The 14,003-nt window shown below is 39.8% G+C and overlaps 1 protein-coding gene across 38 annotated transcripts in view; it reads right to left on the bottom strand.

Moving 5' to 3' along the window:
• Window positions 1-14,003, bottom strand: part of kcnma1a (potassium large conductance calcium-activated channel, subfamily M, alpha member 1a) — a 144,505-nt gene that overhangs the window by 71,960 nt on the left and 58,542 nt on the right. For all 38 annotated transcript variants that reach the window (XM_040001555.1, XM_040001558.1, XM_040001557.1 and 35 more), the window contains exon 3: window positions 2,754-2,815. In XM_040001555.1, the coding sequence (XP_039857489.1) occupies window positions 2,754-2,815 (62 nt within the window). The remainder of the gene's footprint in view (window positions 1-2,753; window positions 2,816-14,003) is intronic.

The raw sequence follows: 14,003 nt of genomic DNA, 5'->3' as shown, positions 1-14,003 counted from the left end.
AAATGACAAGCTTGAGCTAATGACGACAGTAAGGGTGGAGAAAGCCTCAGGTTAGTGCGAGCATAGAGACATCAGGTCAGTGCCTCTCAGAAGTTGAGTCACAAAGAAATACACTTAAAGTTTGCATTATGACATTCAAAGGTGAAATAGTCCAAAGAAAGCTACAGCTATACATTCTTTTTTAACCCTATAAGTTTGGTGTTCAGACATTAAGCACACTGAGTATAACCTATACTTTATTACTATGTGATAAGTATAATTGAGTGTAGTATGCAAACCTTACACCTACCAGTCACTTTATTATTTATAATTTACTAATAGGGGATTGGACCCCCATTAGCCTTCAGAACTGCCCTAATTCTCTGTGGCACAGATTCAACATGATCCTGGAAACATTTCTTAGAGATTTTGGTTTGACATCATATCATCACACAGTTGCTGCAGATTTGTTGGCTGCACATTTCCTGTTCCGCTACATCCTAAAGGTGCTCTGTTGGTTTGAGATCTGGTGACGGTTTAGGCTATTTGAGTACAGTGAACTCACTGTGACGTTCATGAAACCAGTTTTAAGATTGGTTGAGCTTGGCATGTTATTCCGCTAGAACTTGGGTAACACTGTGGTCATAAAGAAATAAATATGGACAGCAACAATACTCAGGCAGGCTGTGGTTTCAAGCGTTACTCAATTGGTACTCAGGAGTTCAAAGTGTGCCAAGGAACTGATACAGGCAGGATGGACGCATGCTGTCATTTTGTTTTAAGATCCTACATGTGAATGTCACAGCAGAAATCGGACCAGACAACATTTTCACCCAGATAACTGGCACTCGGTGGATATTTTCCCCTTTTGGAAAATTCTCTGCAAACCCTAGAGATGGTTGTGCGGGAAAATCCCAGGAGATAAGCAGCCAACAACTTGTTCAAACTTACTTAAATTACCAGTCCTTATGCTAAGTTTTAACTTCAACAGATCATGCAACGAGTTACTTCCACGTTTAGTTTAACCTGATTAGTTTAACCCGATTAGTGCCTGATTAATTTATCCCTTAATTTACATTAAGGGTTGAAACTGGTATACATGATGAATGTACACCAATGTGTGTGCAGACTACACAGTTATATCAGTTATATGGATGTGTGATGCAATATGCTACACATATTGTCTCCAAATATGATCATTTTTGCATGAGTGTTATGTAACAGCATGGCTCAGCTGCCAAAGGACTTTTGAGACCACATTTCACTTTCAAGTACCATGTAATGAACGCCAACCAGGTGCCTGTGATTGTTATTTTTTATTTTATTTTTTAATCATCCAGCAAGGATTTTTACTTGTAAAACTATATCTTGAATCCCCCTTTTTTTGTCCAAATAAATAAATCATAATAATAATTCCAAAAACATTGATTAGAAAGAATCCTGGGGTTGGGGTGGGGGGAACACAGAATATATATGAAAAGATGTGGAGGAAGAAGTAAAGGTTTTTATCCTGAGGTGCAAATGACTGAGTGGATTCATCCCATGAATAATTTTCATCTGATGCTAAGAGATAAGACTGAATAAGTTGGATTGCATTTCAGATTTACTTCTTTTGAGAAATTTGCATCTCTATTCCTGTTTCAGACTCGGTTCCCTCAAGACACAATTTCACAGTTAACACCAGTAATAAAGCAAAAATAAACTACAGAAGCAAGGCATTACTGCAAGAAATAAATATGGTGAAATAGTTGCACCCGGTTTCTTCCCTGTATGATCAGTAAGTTAGGATAACACTACAGTCAACATTCCCTTACCCGCAGCCACTGCAGATTTATTTTGGTTAATCACTAATGCATAAAAGTAAGTGCTGCCAAAGTCACTGTGTGTTTTTTTAGGGCACTGTCATGCATTCCTGATCTTGATTTTCAGCATCAACCTCTAACAAACAATTACATGGTTACAAGGATGCATATGGAAACTAGGAAGATACAAAAATATGTTCCCCGCCCCTCAAAATAACACTTCTGATACAGCATATAAACATACAGCGTATTACAAGTTTTGTTGAGTAGTAATAATATACACACTGGAACCCTTTATCACACCTCCTGACAAAGAGAATTAGGTTGATTAAATGTTTTCTGGCTCTCCATTTGAGCTGCTATATTTTTTTAGCCAATAATTTTGTATCTTGAGTGTAGTCTGGCTATGGGATGTGCTGCCAGAGCTAATAACACAATATCTTTTACTAGAGAGAACCAGAAAACTATCCCTTCAAAAGGTACAGTTAGACTGAATGGTGTGAAAGTAGCTGCAATGGATGTCGGAGAGATGCCAGGCCTGCAATCTGTCTCTGGGTGACTGCCAGCCAGGGATACACATAAACTGACAATACCCACACACCCGTACTCGCACACAGAACAAGCTCCCCAACACATACAGTATCTGCCTATCTCTGTTACCATGGAAACTGACAGGCCTCCCATTGACAAATCCTCCGATGGAGATGTGTGTATGTGCGTGTGTGTCCATACAGTACGCATCGCTGCTTCTTGAGTGCTTGTGGGGGTGTTGATATGTGCGTTTGCATTTCAGAGATTGCACTCTGTGAAGATGAGTAAGCACACATGTGCGCCCATCATTCAGATACAGCGCGCAGGCCAAAATAAATGCATGTAACAAAAAACTGTACTCATTTAATTTAATCTAAAGTTGTCATCGGTAACGCTGGTGGAGCATGAGTGAAATTACACCCTAATGAGACTGACACTTACTCTGAGGAGTCTATAAAGTATATTCCAAGGGCCCCGATGCTGAGTGCAAAGACTAACACCACCTAAGGAGAGAGAAAAAAGACAAGGGAAAGAGAAATTACTTTCATGCACTTCCACTATGCTCATTAATACAATTTACAGTAAACAAAACACTGCACTCATCTGGGTTGGACACAATTTGCAACACTAGTTACAACATCTGTAATTAAATAGTGGCTTGCCTCCTGCAGGTTGCAGAATGGGTAGACATTTTCAAATAGCACACACTGAATAATGAATGCCAACTCTCATGTCAGCAAATACCGCGTATTGAACACAGGCAGTGTACAAAAGGAGGCGGCACAATTACAGGGAGCAAAGGAAGGGTGCACATAGGCAAGCTGATGAGAAGAGCAACAACAGTGTGTGTTTTAAGGGGTTAAGAGGAAGCACTTAGAGAGGACCACAACTATCAAGTGTTGACATGTGCTCCCAAGCTACTGCACTGAAACAATGTATTATGCTAGACTGGGGTCTGTAATGTTACTGCGACTATCTATCACTTCCATTAATAACATCAATACCAGAATCCTGCAGTTATTCATGTTTTTTTATATCTTGCAAAGATTTGAGTCCCAAAACATTGCTATAAATGAGTTAAGTGGATACGGATCTTATAAACACGAAAATAGTATCATTTTCTTCCCGTCTCTTCAAATGTAGTATAAAAGAAATTCAGAAGCTGCTTGAAAACACCTTATTGTAAGCACATGCATGTCTCTTCTTGTTCCAGACCAGCAGTTAAAAAGTGCCACAATAACCCCCTGCAGCAACATCAGGGTTCAAATCATCATCATCCTCACTGTGATCATCACAATCATCGTCGCAACAGCTGACCAATGTAGCGTCGTATAATAGTTCCTCTCTGATGATCCCTTCTCCCATTCAGCCATCTCACAATAGAAGCTCAATATCCCTGCTGATTGGCCCATTTATTATTGATGATGGGAGCTTGATAACTTTCATGTGATGGGTCCTTTGTATTGATCCAGCACATTGTGGCTGAGGTAAACACCTCCCACCCACCCACTCCTCATTGCATTTTTAATAGCTCCCTGCTTGAACAGGGGATGATGGCAATTCCGAACCCAGAGAGGTCAAGGGAAGGAATAACTAAACAAGCCAAAGACATCAATGAGGTTCCGCATAAAAGACACAAAGAGAAAGCTCAAGCTGAAACGCTACCATAATGTCAGCAATTTTGGGGTTTTTTTTTTTTTAATGAAAGGCACTCCACTACTCTAAATAGAAGAGGTAGTAGTCTATTATGGGGCATTATCTCATTCTAATGCTGCCTTGTTGTGTGTTTTTCCCCAAAAGATGGTCATAGATAGTCTTTGGCAGATGCTTGTTGAGCATCAAAGCCAAACTGAGTAATCTTACACAAGGTTTTTATTTTCTTAAGAGAATCTAATCAATGTTATACTTTAACCTGTTTGTTGGAATACTATTGCTTATGTAAAAGAAAATGCATTAAAATGACATATTGATTTCTGTAATGATGCTCTGTAATTTCTGTAACAATAAGTAGTCAGGACATCTTTTCTCACTACTTGTGAGAACTGATTCTTAAGCAATGTTCAGACTTTCAGGAGGTGATAGTAGACAAGGTGTTTATGTTGCATTAGCAGACACCTAATCATCTGTGGTCTGGTATGCCAACACTTCATAATAGTAGCATGGCTACTGGTCTAATACCACATCCACCTGTAAGTTTTAGAGAATGACAGAAATACAATGAATACAGGAGAATCTAATCTACTGTACATTCTAAATCTGACAATACTACGAGAGTGCAATGTTAGTTCTCCACAAACCACGAATGGATCTGTAAGTCTCAGGAAATGTGACTAGAATGAAAGTTAGTGTCAGTCGCTTTGGAAGTTTGATGGCTGTGATGGTGGAAAATCAACATTTCAAACATAGCAGAGACTGCATGTAAAATACTGATGTGCCCATCGAGATGGACTACCATTATATGAAGCATCGATTCTGGCACTTTGGCTAGGCACCAAAGGCACCATAACCAACTTCTCAGTTACAGTAGCCATACCCTGTAACATATACACCTTGACAGGTATTGGATTTTTAAGACCAATTCTGATGCCGATAATTGGTATTATATATCAGCCACAAAAAAACATAATTAGATTCTCCTACCATTTGTTATGTGTAATTATTCATGATTTCTCACTAAGATATTAAATATACTATATAATATGATACTCTGCCCAGCTCTGTGCGGATTAGCTGGTTGTGTTTGTGACATTTTAAACGCACATATGTTGTCAGCACTTACAGAGTTTGTGCGTTGTGCTGCTTAGAGAGGGCACTTTGGTGGAAAAACTATGTAACACAAGTACTCATAACATGGTCAAAGAGTGTTTCTCCATTCTGTTCATCACTTTTTAAAATTTTCATTTATCGGCCATTATAACGCGGATATTGATATAATGGCAAATCACTAATAATTTCCAATACATCATCATGCTTTAATAAAACACCCTATTGTGTCAACTATTTTGCTCTAGATATAACCAAAATTACAAAAACAAACAAATAAATTGGTGGGCACTGCTTGCTGGCTCTGCAAGAATGAAAATTGAGTTAAGTCATTAATCTTATAATATCTCAGTTTTTCAGTAAAATGCATTAAAGAATTAAAGCAATACAGAAAACACAAGAAAATACACAGAAAATGAAAACAAAGCAGTTAACAGTGAATACCCAGCTCTGAGCTGAAGAGATGAGAAACGTCATCATCTTAAAATGACCCAGTTATTCAACTGTGTTTTGCAGCCCACCCCTCCCCACACCCCATACACTACACTTTTCCTCACTCTCAGTGTCTCTCATCTATAAGGGCTAACTGTTGACCTCAAAACCATAATCTACCAAGGGCAACCAACTGAGCATCCGCCACTTCAAATCAAGGAAAATGCAATGACAAACTACAGCAGCAGTAATAGCAGAAGGGGCATTTCCTCCACTTCCAAAAAGAAATTTAATCAGAAACCTCAGCAGCAGTACAAAGATTACTAAGTATAGCTCCTGCATTTGTAATACCTCAAAATTATTTCAGGGGGCCGTTTATGTAAACATTCAGTGATTCACATGTGATTAAATGACATCGGTGAGTCACATTTCTTATCAACTGGAATATGCTGTTCCTCATGTCTGAGGAACAGCTTTCGGACATGATGTCTAGGTTTTCATTGGTGTACCCCTTTCTATATTTAAAGTGCTAAGCTAAATCTGTCAAATGCTTTCCGAGGTGCACTTCAGCAGGCACACTAGAAGACTCCAAGTGTAAACAGGGCAGCAACAAATTGTGGATGTGTGTGTCTGTGTGTGTGGGTGTATGTGTTTGTGTGTGAACTTGAAAGCGTTAGGGTTTCAGGTTCTCTTACTGCAAGCAGGCTAAAGGCGGCGGCTCTCAAATGACACGATCAGAATTGTAAACACATAATAACACTAACTTACACATATAAACACACATGCAAGTCTGACACACTGAGCTGATTTGTAAGTCTAAAGAATTTTAAGAGCCCATCACAGCTCGCCATCGGAAGCGCCCTAAAACTGAGCCAAAATTTCACACATGACTTCCTTCCCCAACAAGGATCCTATCTAATGACTTCCTCTGTCCTGTAACTGCACTTTGTGACAAGAAGACAGTGGACTCCCGAAGGCAGGTGATGTAGGGTGGCAATATACAGAGAAATCACTTCACATTAAGGCCAAGTATGAGGTCAAGAGGTCAGTGAATCAAAGCTCCTCTGTTTCTACCATATTTCTTTTAAGTGATCAAGACAGAGTACAGTTATGCATTTCTCCATGGTAAACTGAGAAAGGGTTAAAGACATGCCTACACACATTTAGATTTCACTAAAATTAATTTTAAAAAGACATTCTGCCTATAATAACCAGAATGTGGGAATGTCTTCTTTACGGTGGACAAACCAACTAAAATTTGACAGAAGAAGTTTTTACTCAGGTTGATTAAGACACAATATTTTAAAAGCCAGTCTGACCTATGCCCGTTTACAGATGCAGTTTGCTAAGGCCTCAGTCACACAGGCCAAGAGACTGGTTAACAACCATCTAGCAGCCACTGGTTGCAAAGAAAAAAATTAGTACTCCCCAACTGGTTGAAAGTGTTTGCTGGAAACCACTGTGAAATCAATTGCTAAAGTCCTCTTTACACAAGCCCAGAGACCAGATAGTGATCCCTTAGCTACTGCCAGTTGCTACGGAAAAGCACTACCAGTCTCAAGGCTTGGGTGACAAAGCTCTAACCAAGCTAGCTATCATTAGCTGCTAACTTAGAAATCCACTCTGTCATCCATTTAAGGGAAGTTTTTCTTACGGGTTAAAGATGACTTTCATAGCCGCTGAAATGCTAATTCATTTATTAAAAGCTTTTGCTATAGACATAATAGCAGCATGTGACAAAAGAGGCAGTCCTACTATGTATCTTGCTGCTGCTGGTACATACAAATGTGTGCATGCATGTATTTATGTATGCTAGTAAGCTTCTAGAGATAATTGAAACAATAAAAGGTGTCATGAAGGGTTTCTAGGAATCCTGATTTGTTTCCGAAGATTACATGAGTGGGAAACATCTTTGGGAAGTCAAGAATGCCCATCAGTACTGTATGGCATCAGGATAAGCTTGTTCATTAATCCAGCCTGGCTCGCTGGGTTAGCCAGAAAGAAGAGCTCCAAAATGTGTGATTGATGCCTCAGCCAGAAAGGATTTCAGAGGTCCACAGCCAAGAAAATCTCTGGCCAATCCAGTGTAGAGTTTCTGCTTTTCTATGGTTTTAATCCCCAAACACATAAAAAAAAAATACAAACCATATATTGTAACAGACTTCAAAACAATAAAGAACATTATATGTTAATTCATATTCTATACAGATTTTCTCTGAATAATTGACCTGTCAGTGAAACAGAAAAGAGATGCAACACTATAGCTTTCCCTTTCTCATCAACTTGTCACAATGTTTGCACTGCAGAGCAAACATTTGCATCAATCCCAAGTGTTTGCTTTCATAACATCCACTCCTACATTATCAGTCACGGGTCTATGGTGTCAATGCAGATTGAGATGCACTAGGAAACAGAATCGTATGTCACCGTGAGGCAGAAGTGTGAGCCTCTCTCTGAGGGAATGTCAATAAAGGAAACCTCCATTAAACTTTGATGGCATACACCCATACATCAGCACACATTGTGATATCCCCTGTCAGAACACCGCACTCTATATTCCAGCCACAGACTGCATAACTCAACCTAGACTACTGATTCGCTCCGTGAGACTGAACAGAGGTGCCACAAGCATACCAATTCACGCCAGCGTGTTCCTATCAAATACACCGGCAGCTTCGGAAAGTACGTGATTATTAACAACAGGAGCCAAACAAATTCTAAGGCTCAGATTATGACCAGCGGACTGGAAAGAGACCTAAGAGCCTCAATGCAATTAGCAGCACGTTGCTGAAATCAAAATATAAACCAAAAGTCCAATTTTTTTTGGTTTGCTTTTGAGGCAACCTTGAATTAAAGCAATTTACTTCTAGGCTTTCAAGGGACTGAAAGTCCACTTCACACTGTCTGATGATCAGTCTGCTGATAGCTAACCTCTGAACAGACTTTCCCTTGGCCTGATTGCTAATTGCCACCTTCACTACAAAAGCATTTTACTGATTAAATGTGGTTTCAAAACTGTTTTTATTTTTCTAAAGCTGGAGCTCTGTTTATTTTTTTATAATACTCTCTTCTCCACTGTATAAGTTTAAATTAAGAGAGGCACAGAGGACAAAAAGCAGGCAGCAAACGAGCTGAAGCTCGAGTGAGTTGTGCATCAGTGTGTGTCTGGGTTTTTTTTTTTCTTCCATTATTTAAATCCACTGTAGACTGAGTTTATTTTAGTCAAGTCTATTGGGGAAGGAGATGGAGGAGTTGAGTACTGAACTACATCTAGTCCCCTGTAATGAAATGTCTACCACTACTGTTAGAATATCTCGGTAATGTTTTATACTTCTCATCTGTCTAGTGTACATCTGTTTCTTTTTAACAGTTGTTATACGTCTTAGCTCCTTTTTAAAGAAAAGAATCTGAGGTTTTATGAGGTTGAATTGTCTGGTTGGAATCGAGTAGTGAAAATACTGCTGGCTCTAAATGTTGCGCTAGGCAACACAATCCTGTCTCCTTTCTTTCCACTCATATCTCGTCCTCGCTGACTCGCTCTCACAGCTAGCTCAATTTGTGTTACCATCCAAGGTCACACAGTAGCTGTTCTCTGGGGTCTCTGGGGAACAGTTGAATAGAGACTTGGTTGGAGGACATTAACATGTCCTTCAAGAATAATCATTATCATTCATCCACCAAAAAACTTTGCTTTTAAAGCCATGAAAAAGTAGGATTTTCAGCATTTACATGTTTATTCTGTTACATACACTATCACAAGCAATGTTGGAAAAAGACCTTGTGTCTGGAGAACTGTCAGAATGGACGTGAGGGAATGTACGAATAAGCAGAAAAAGTAGAGGTTCAATTTTATTTATATAGCGCCAAATCACAACAAGCTGACCACAAAAAAAGAGCATGTAAACCACCAGGGCACTTTGCATGGTAATCAACACATAATGCACTACACAGAGACACAAAATGCTGGCAACAACGTTGCCCACTAACGTAGATAACATCGTAGGGTCTGTAAAAACTCCTTGCAGAAGTCTCAAATATTGTAATTTTTAGAGAAAAGCATGAGAAATGGGGATGACTCAGCCCATTTCCAATAAATCACTGGAAAGTTTGAAAACAACGCAGTGCGTGGTGAAATTACAGATTAGAATCTACATCTCACTCTCTTCACATCCCTGAATTTAACGATACTTTCTTCCCACTTCCTACTTTTTCTTCCATTATTGCTTTTGCCTGCTGCCAAAGCCATAATGTCTTCAGCAATAAATTAAAAAAAAAATTTGAACATTGCAAAAGCTGGCAATGTGACACTGCCGGGACTCTGCCCGATTTTGACGCATGAAAATACAAACACGGTGTGAAATGTAACACTTTCAGAGCGCTGACTCTGTTTAAAATGAACTCTGGCGATGTCAACAGAACAGGTGCAAGCCCGCAACAAGCCACAACAAGAAGAGTTAGATTTCTGCATTCCAAATTCTGCATAGTCACTCTTAATTTGTTGCTGGCATGTTTTGCAATACCCGATCACACAGATTTAGAGCCATCTAGAGCTGCAAGGATAGCACGAATAACGGCAGGTCAACTATTTTGATAATAAATGCGGACAAATCTTCAAGTTTAAAATTAGTATTAGCTGTATACTAAATATTCCGGTATTTTTATATTTCTATTTGGCCCAATTGTTTCAGTGAGGCACATGTAGGGGTTTGGAACACACAGAAATGCTTATATAATAATGCTTATAGCTACTGACTGCTAATTCTGAGAATTAACTACTAATGCTCTAATATGAAATCCTACCTATTCCTCAGACAGCATATGGTGTATTATTTCATCTTACATAACACCAAGAAACGACTCTAAATAAACTTGCTCACCCCCACAATGTTTTTTTTGTTTTGTTTTCAAATCCCGAAAACAAATGCGCTCTCATAAATCAGTATACAACCCTAGGAATTGGTTTCATTCAACCTTTGTGGCCTTTAAGAGACAGATGCCCACAAACTGTCGTACCTAGGCAACAGAAACAGTGATTGACAGGGGGAGAGGGTGGGAAGGGGGTCGTTATGGAGGAAAGCCTTTCAGGTCTGACAGGGTGACAGATCCTAAAATGAGCATCTGTCAGTGGGAGATGAAGAGGAGGCCTGTGGGGATCCGTTACAGATTTCACGGGACAACCTTTCTGAAAAATCTCCCTAAAAGCTTTTACAGCATCATTAATTCATAAAAAGAGATTTTTTGGGGGAGGTGTTACTTGTGTACTATGAGAGACAGACAACAATTAAACGCCGCTAACAAAGATTAGCTTATGTGAGTTGTACAGTATGTTCTAGGTACTGGAAGGGCACCCCACCCTTCTTATGTCTAATCGCAGCCTTTTCGGGAGTGACCATGACCTTGCATGTTCTCGGAGAATATCAAAAGGACAAAAGAGAAAAGGAGAGAAGGAGAGAAAATAGATGGAGGTGATTATGACAGGAGATGGAAGGATGAGAAAATATTAGAGAGAGCTCCTCACCCCTGTGGGACATAAGGAACATTAAGAGGTGGCAGAAAATGGCTTGTGGCAAAGACAGAATGAGAGCAGCTGAAGAGAAAGAAGCGTGGAGAGATGGAGAATAATAGAGCATGTCCTCTAAGGCACAGCAAGAGCTTAAATGCCACAGCGTGTACCTGTCGTTGCACGTCTTCACCTGTGTGGATGTGTGCGTGTGAGAGGGTGCATGTGTATCATGTGTTCAACCTTACCAAGCATTCAACCTTTGAGTATGTCTACGAGACAGAAGGTAGGAGCCCTACTGGGATTGTGCCAGCACAGAGAAGATGAGCGCATGTGACCGGACTGCAAAGAGGTGCTGACAGTGTTTTTGTGGGGTTGGGGGATATTTTTCAATCAGCCATCATATCCTTTCTTAGTCTACGACATTAACCTATAGGTGGTTCCATCTGAACGCTTCACAGTGAGCGTTACCATAATCGTAACCATACATACGTATGGCAGCTAGAGGGCAATATTATTTTCAGCAAAATGTGACTGTTCAGCTCTTACAGCGGCGCTAACTGAGTGGCAGGTCATAGTTCAGCTGACACTACAAAAAAAAATAACAAAACGTAATAAACTGATATATTTTAGGTTAAGTTTGGCTTTTTGCTGCTAGGTATCACAGGTCCACAGACTTCTCCCCGAGCCCCTGGGAAATGTCGAGTGTCCGTAAATGTGCAACAGCCCACGAGTAAGCCAGAGCCTCAGGCATGGAGGGTAACACTGCCACTGCAAGGACACGATCCAGAAACAGACAGAGTTTGTACACCTGAAGCACAAGATATTGCAAGTACAAAAAAGCCGCTTTCACAATGTTAGCACTCAAGAAGAAACTGTAGTTATTCTGGGTATATTGTGACAGGTAAAGTGGAAGAAACTTATTACATTTTTTTCCCTCACTGAATTTTCAATTTTTCTTCATCATACAGTACTTCAGCCTGCAAAAAATGTAAAAAATACATACATGAACGTTTAAATAACATGATAAAAAGGTTATTGAATGATCTGCCTCATTCTGAAATCATTGCAAACATAAACAGGCTTGTTTTCTGTTTCAGGAGTGAATTATGGTGATAGACAGAGAGAGCACATTCAATAGATGCACAGACACATAGATGGATAGGTGGATGCTGCGACACTTTCTATTCTAGTAACACCTCCGAGCCTTTGAAGTTGTTACTTTTCTGTCTAATCAGCCAAGTTTTTTCTGAGTCAACACAGTGACAACACTCCCCCACTGTTGCTAGACTTATAACCATTTAGGCTGCACACATTATGTTAACAGGGCACTTAAACGTTCAGACTAATTTAACACACAATTGCAAGGTTAACAAGAATAGTTGTCATGACTATGTCTAAGGTGGCAAGTCTGACTCATTGCAACACAAGCAGGGAGGCTGAGTGCGCTAAAGAAGACCTGATACTAGTGACGCAGGGAGGTTTGATAAGGAAGTTCTTTGTTTGATTTAAATGAGCCCAAATTCAAGTATGATGCCCTCAGCTCATGCACCTCTGGACCATTTTAATCAACACTGCGGTTATTTTTAGGGCTTTCAGCAGAATGTCTTTGCGAAGGGGAGGACAAAGTTGCAGCTAGTCAAGTCTGGCAAGTGGTGCAGGTGATGAGTGAAGACTGTGTGCTCATATTTTTAAAAACTCCTGCGTTGTTGATGTGCTCTAAGATGGCTCAAGATGGCACACATCACAGTTCACGTTAAGTCTTCCCCTGTGGAGCAATTAACTGTGCCTAAGCTGATGAATGATCAGAATAATGACAAGTATTCTCCCTGCCTCACTCTTTGGGGCCCAGTCACACGGCCCTACAGTAGATACTGGTTGGTGACTACCTACAACCAACCAGACCGGTCTCTTATGTTTGATCATTGTTTGTAATGTGGAAAAAAAGTACAAGTATCCACTCGCTGGGGCGACCAAGCTAAAAGAAGCATTTACCCAAGTAAACATTTACCAACATACTCAAGTAGCTAAACAGTGCAAAGCTTGTATAGTTAAAATATATTTAAAGTACCTAAAGTAAATGTACTTATCATGTAGAATGGCTATTTTATGAATCATATATGCATGATATTATTGGATCATAATTACTGATTTATTGATGTACATCTCTCGCTAATGTTGGAGCTGCTGGTGATTTTAATGTATGTGTTGCTCTGTAGCTTGAGATATAATATTGCAATTTGTCAGCAAAAGAATTTAAGTTCAAATAAATAGGATAAACTACTGTGTAGTGGAGTAAAAGAAAGCAGCACCGCATGGAAATACTTATTAAGTACAAGTATATCAGTAATCCTCAGTAAAGTTCAACCCCTTATTGGACATGCCCCTGAGCTGGAGTCACTGCGGTCATTGCTTTTTTTGGCTTTTGACTCTTATGGTCCTGTTCTCAGGACTTTTTGCTCACACCTCATATTTAAGATGTGCTAAGTGAGATTAATGGGGAGTTGGAGTACAGACTTATCAATCAACTAGTCCACTTGTCTGGGCTTGATCCTGGACCACTTACAATCCTTCTGATTTAATGTGTAATAAATTAGTTTTTAAGGTCGTTGCATTCATGAAAATGAAGACAGGTAAAGTTTTATGAATCACCACTGAATGAGATTTCTACTTCTGGTGATTCGTGCACCCCTGCTGGCCTCAGACTGAATCCTGTCAAAGTCATCTTCTTCCCCACTCCCTGCAGCTTCAATCAAAAGGAAACACTTAATATCCTGCAAGACCTCACTTCAGACTTCTTCCATACTGGGAATCCTTTCAAAGTGACAACATGACACAGAGTGGGTCTCTTCTTTTTCGGTGTTTGTTTCCAAACAATAACCAGAAAATGAGACACAAATCTGAGGGGATTTTCCCTGGTTTTGTAAGGAGCAGTCGAGAAGCGCGGTGACATGTCACTGCTATTAATTCATCCCTTCGCAGATGTTCTATTCAAA

The sequence above is a fragment of the Simochromis diagramma genome, unplaced genomic scaffold (assembly GCF_900408965.1).
Source record: "Simochromis diagramma unplaced genomic scaffold, fSimDia1.1 OVJJ01000421.1, whole genome shotgun sequence".
NCBI classification, from domain to species: domain Eukaryota; kingdom Metazoa; phylum Chordata; class Actinopteri; order Cichliformes; family Cichlidae; genus Simochromis; species Simochromis diagramma.
Note: the sequence above shows the minus strand (reverse complement) of the source record. Positions and strands in the feature narration are given on the sequence as shown.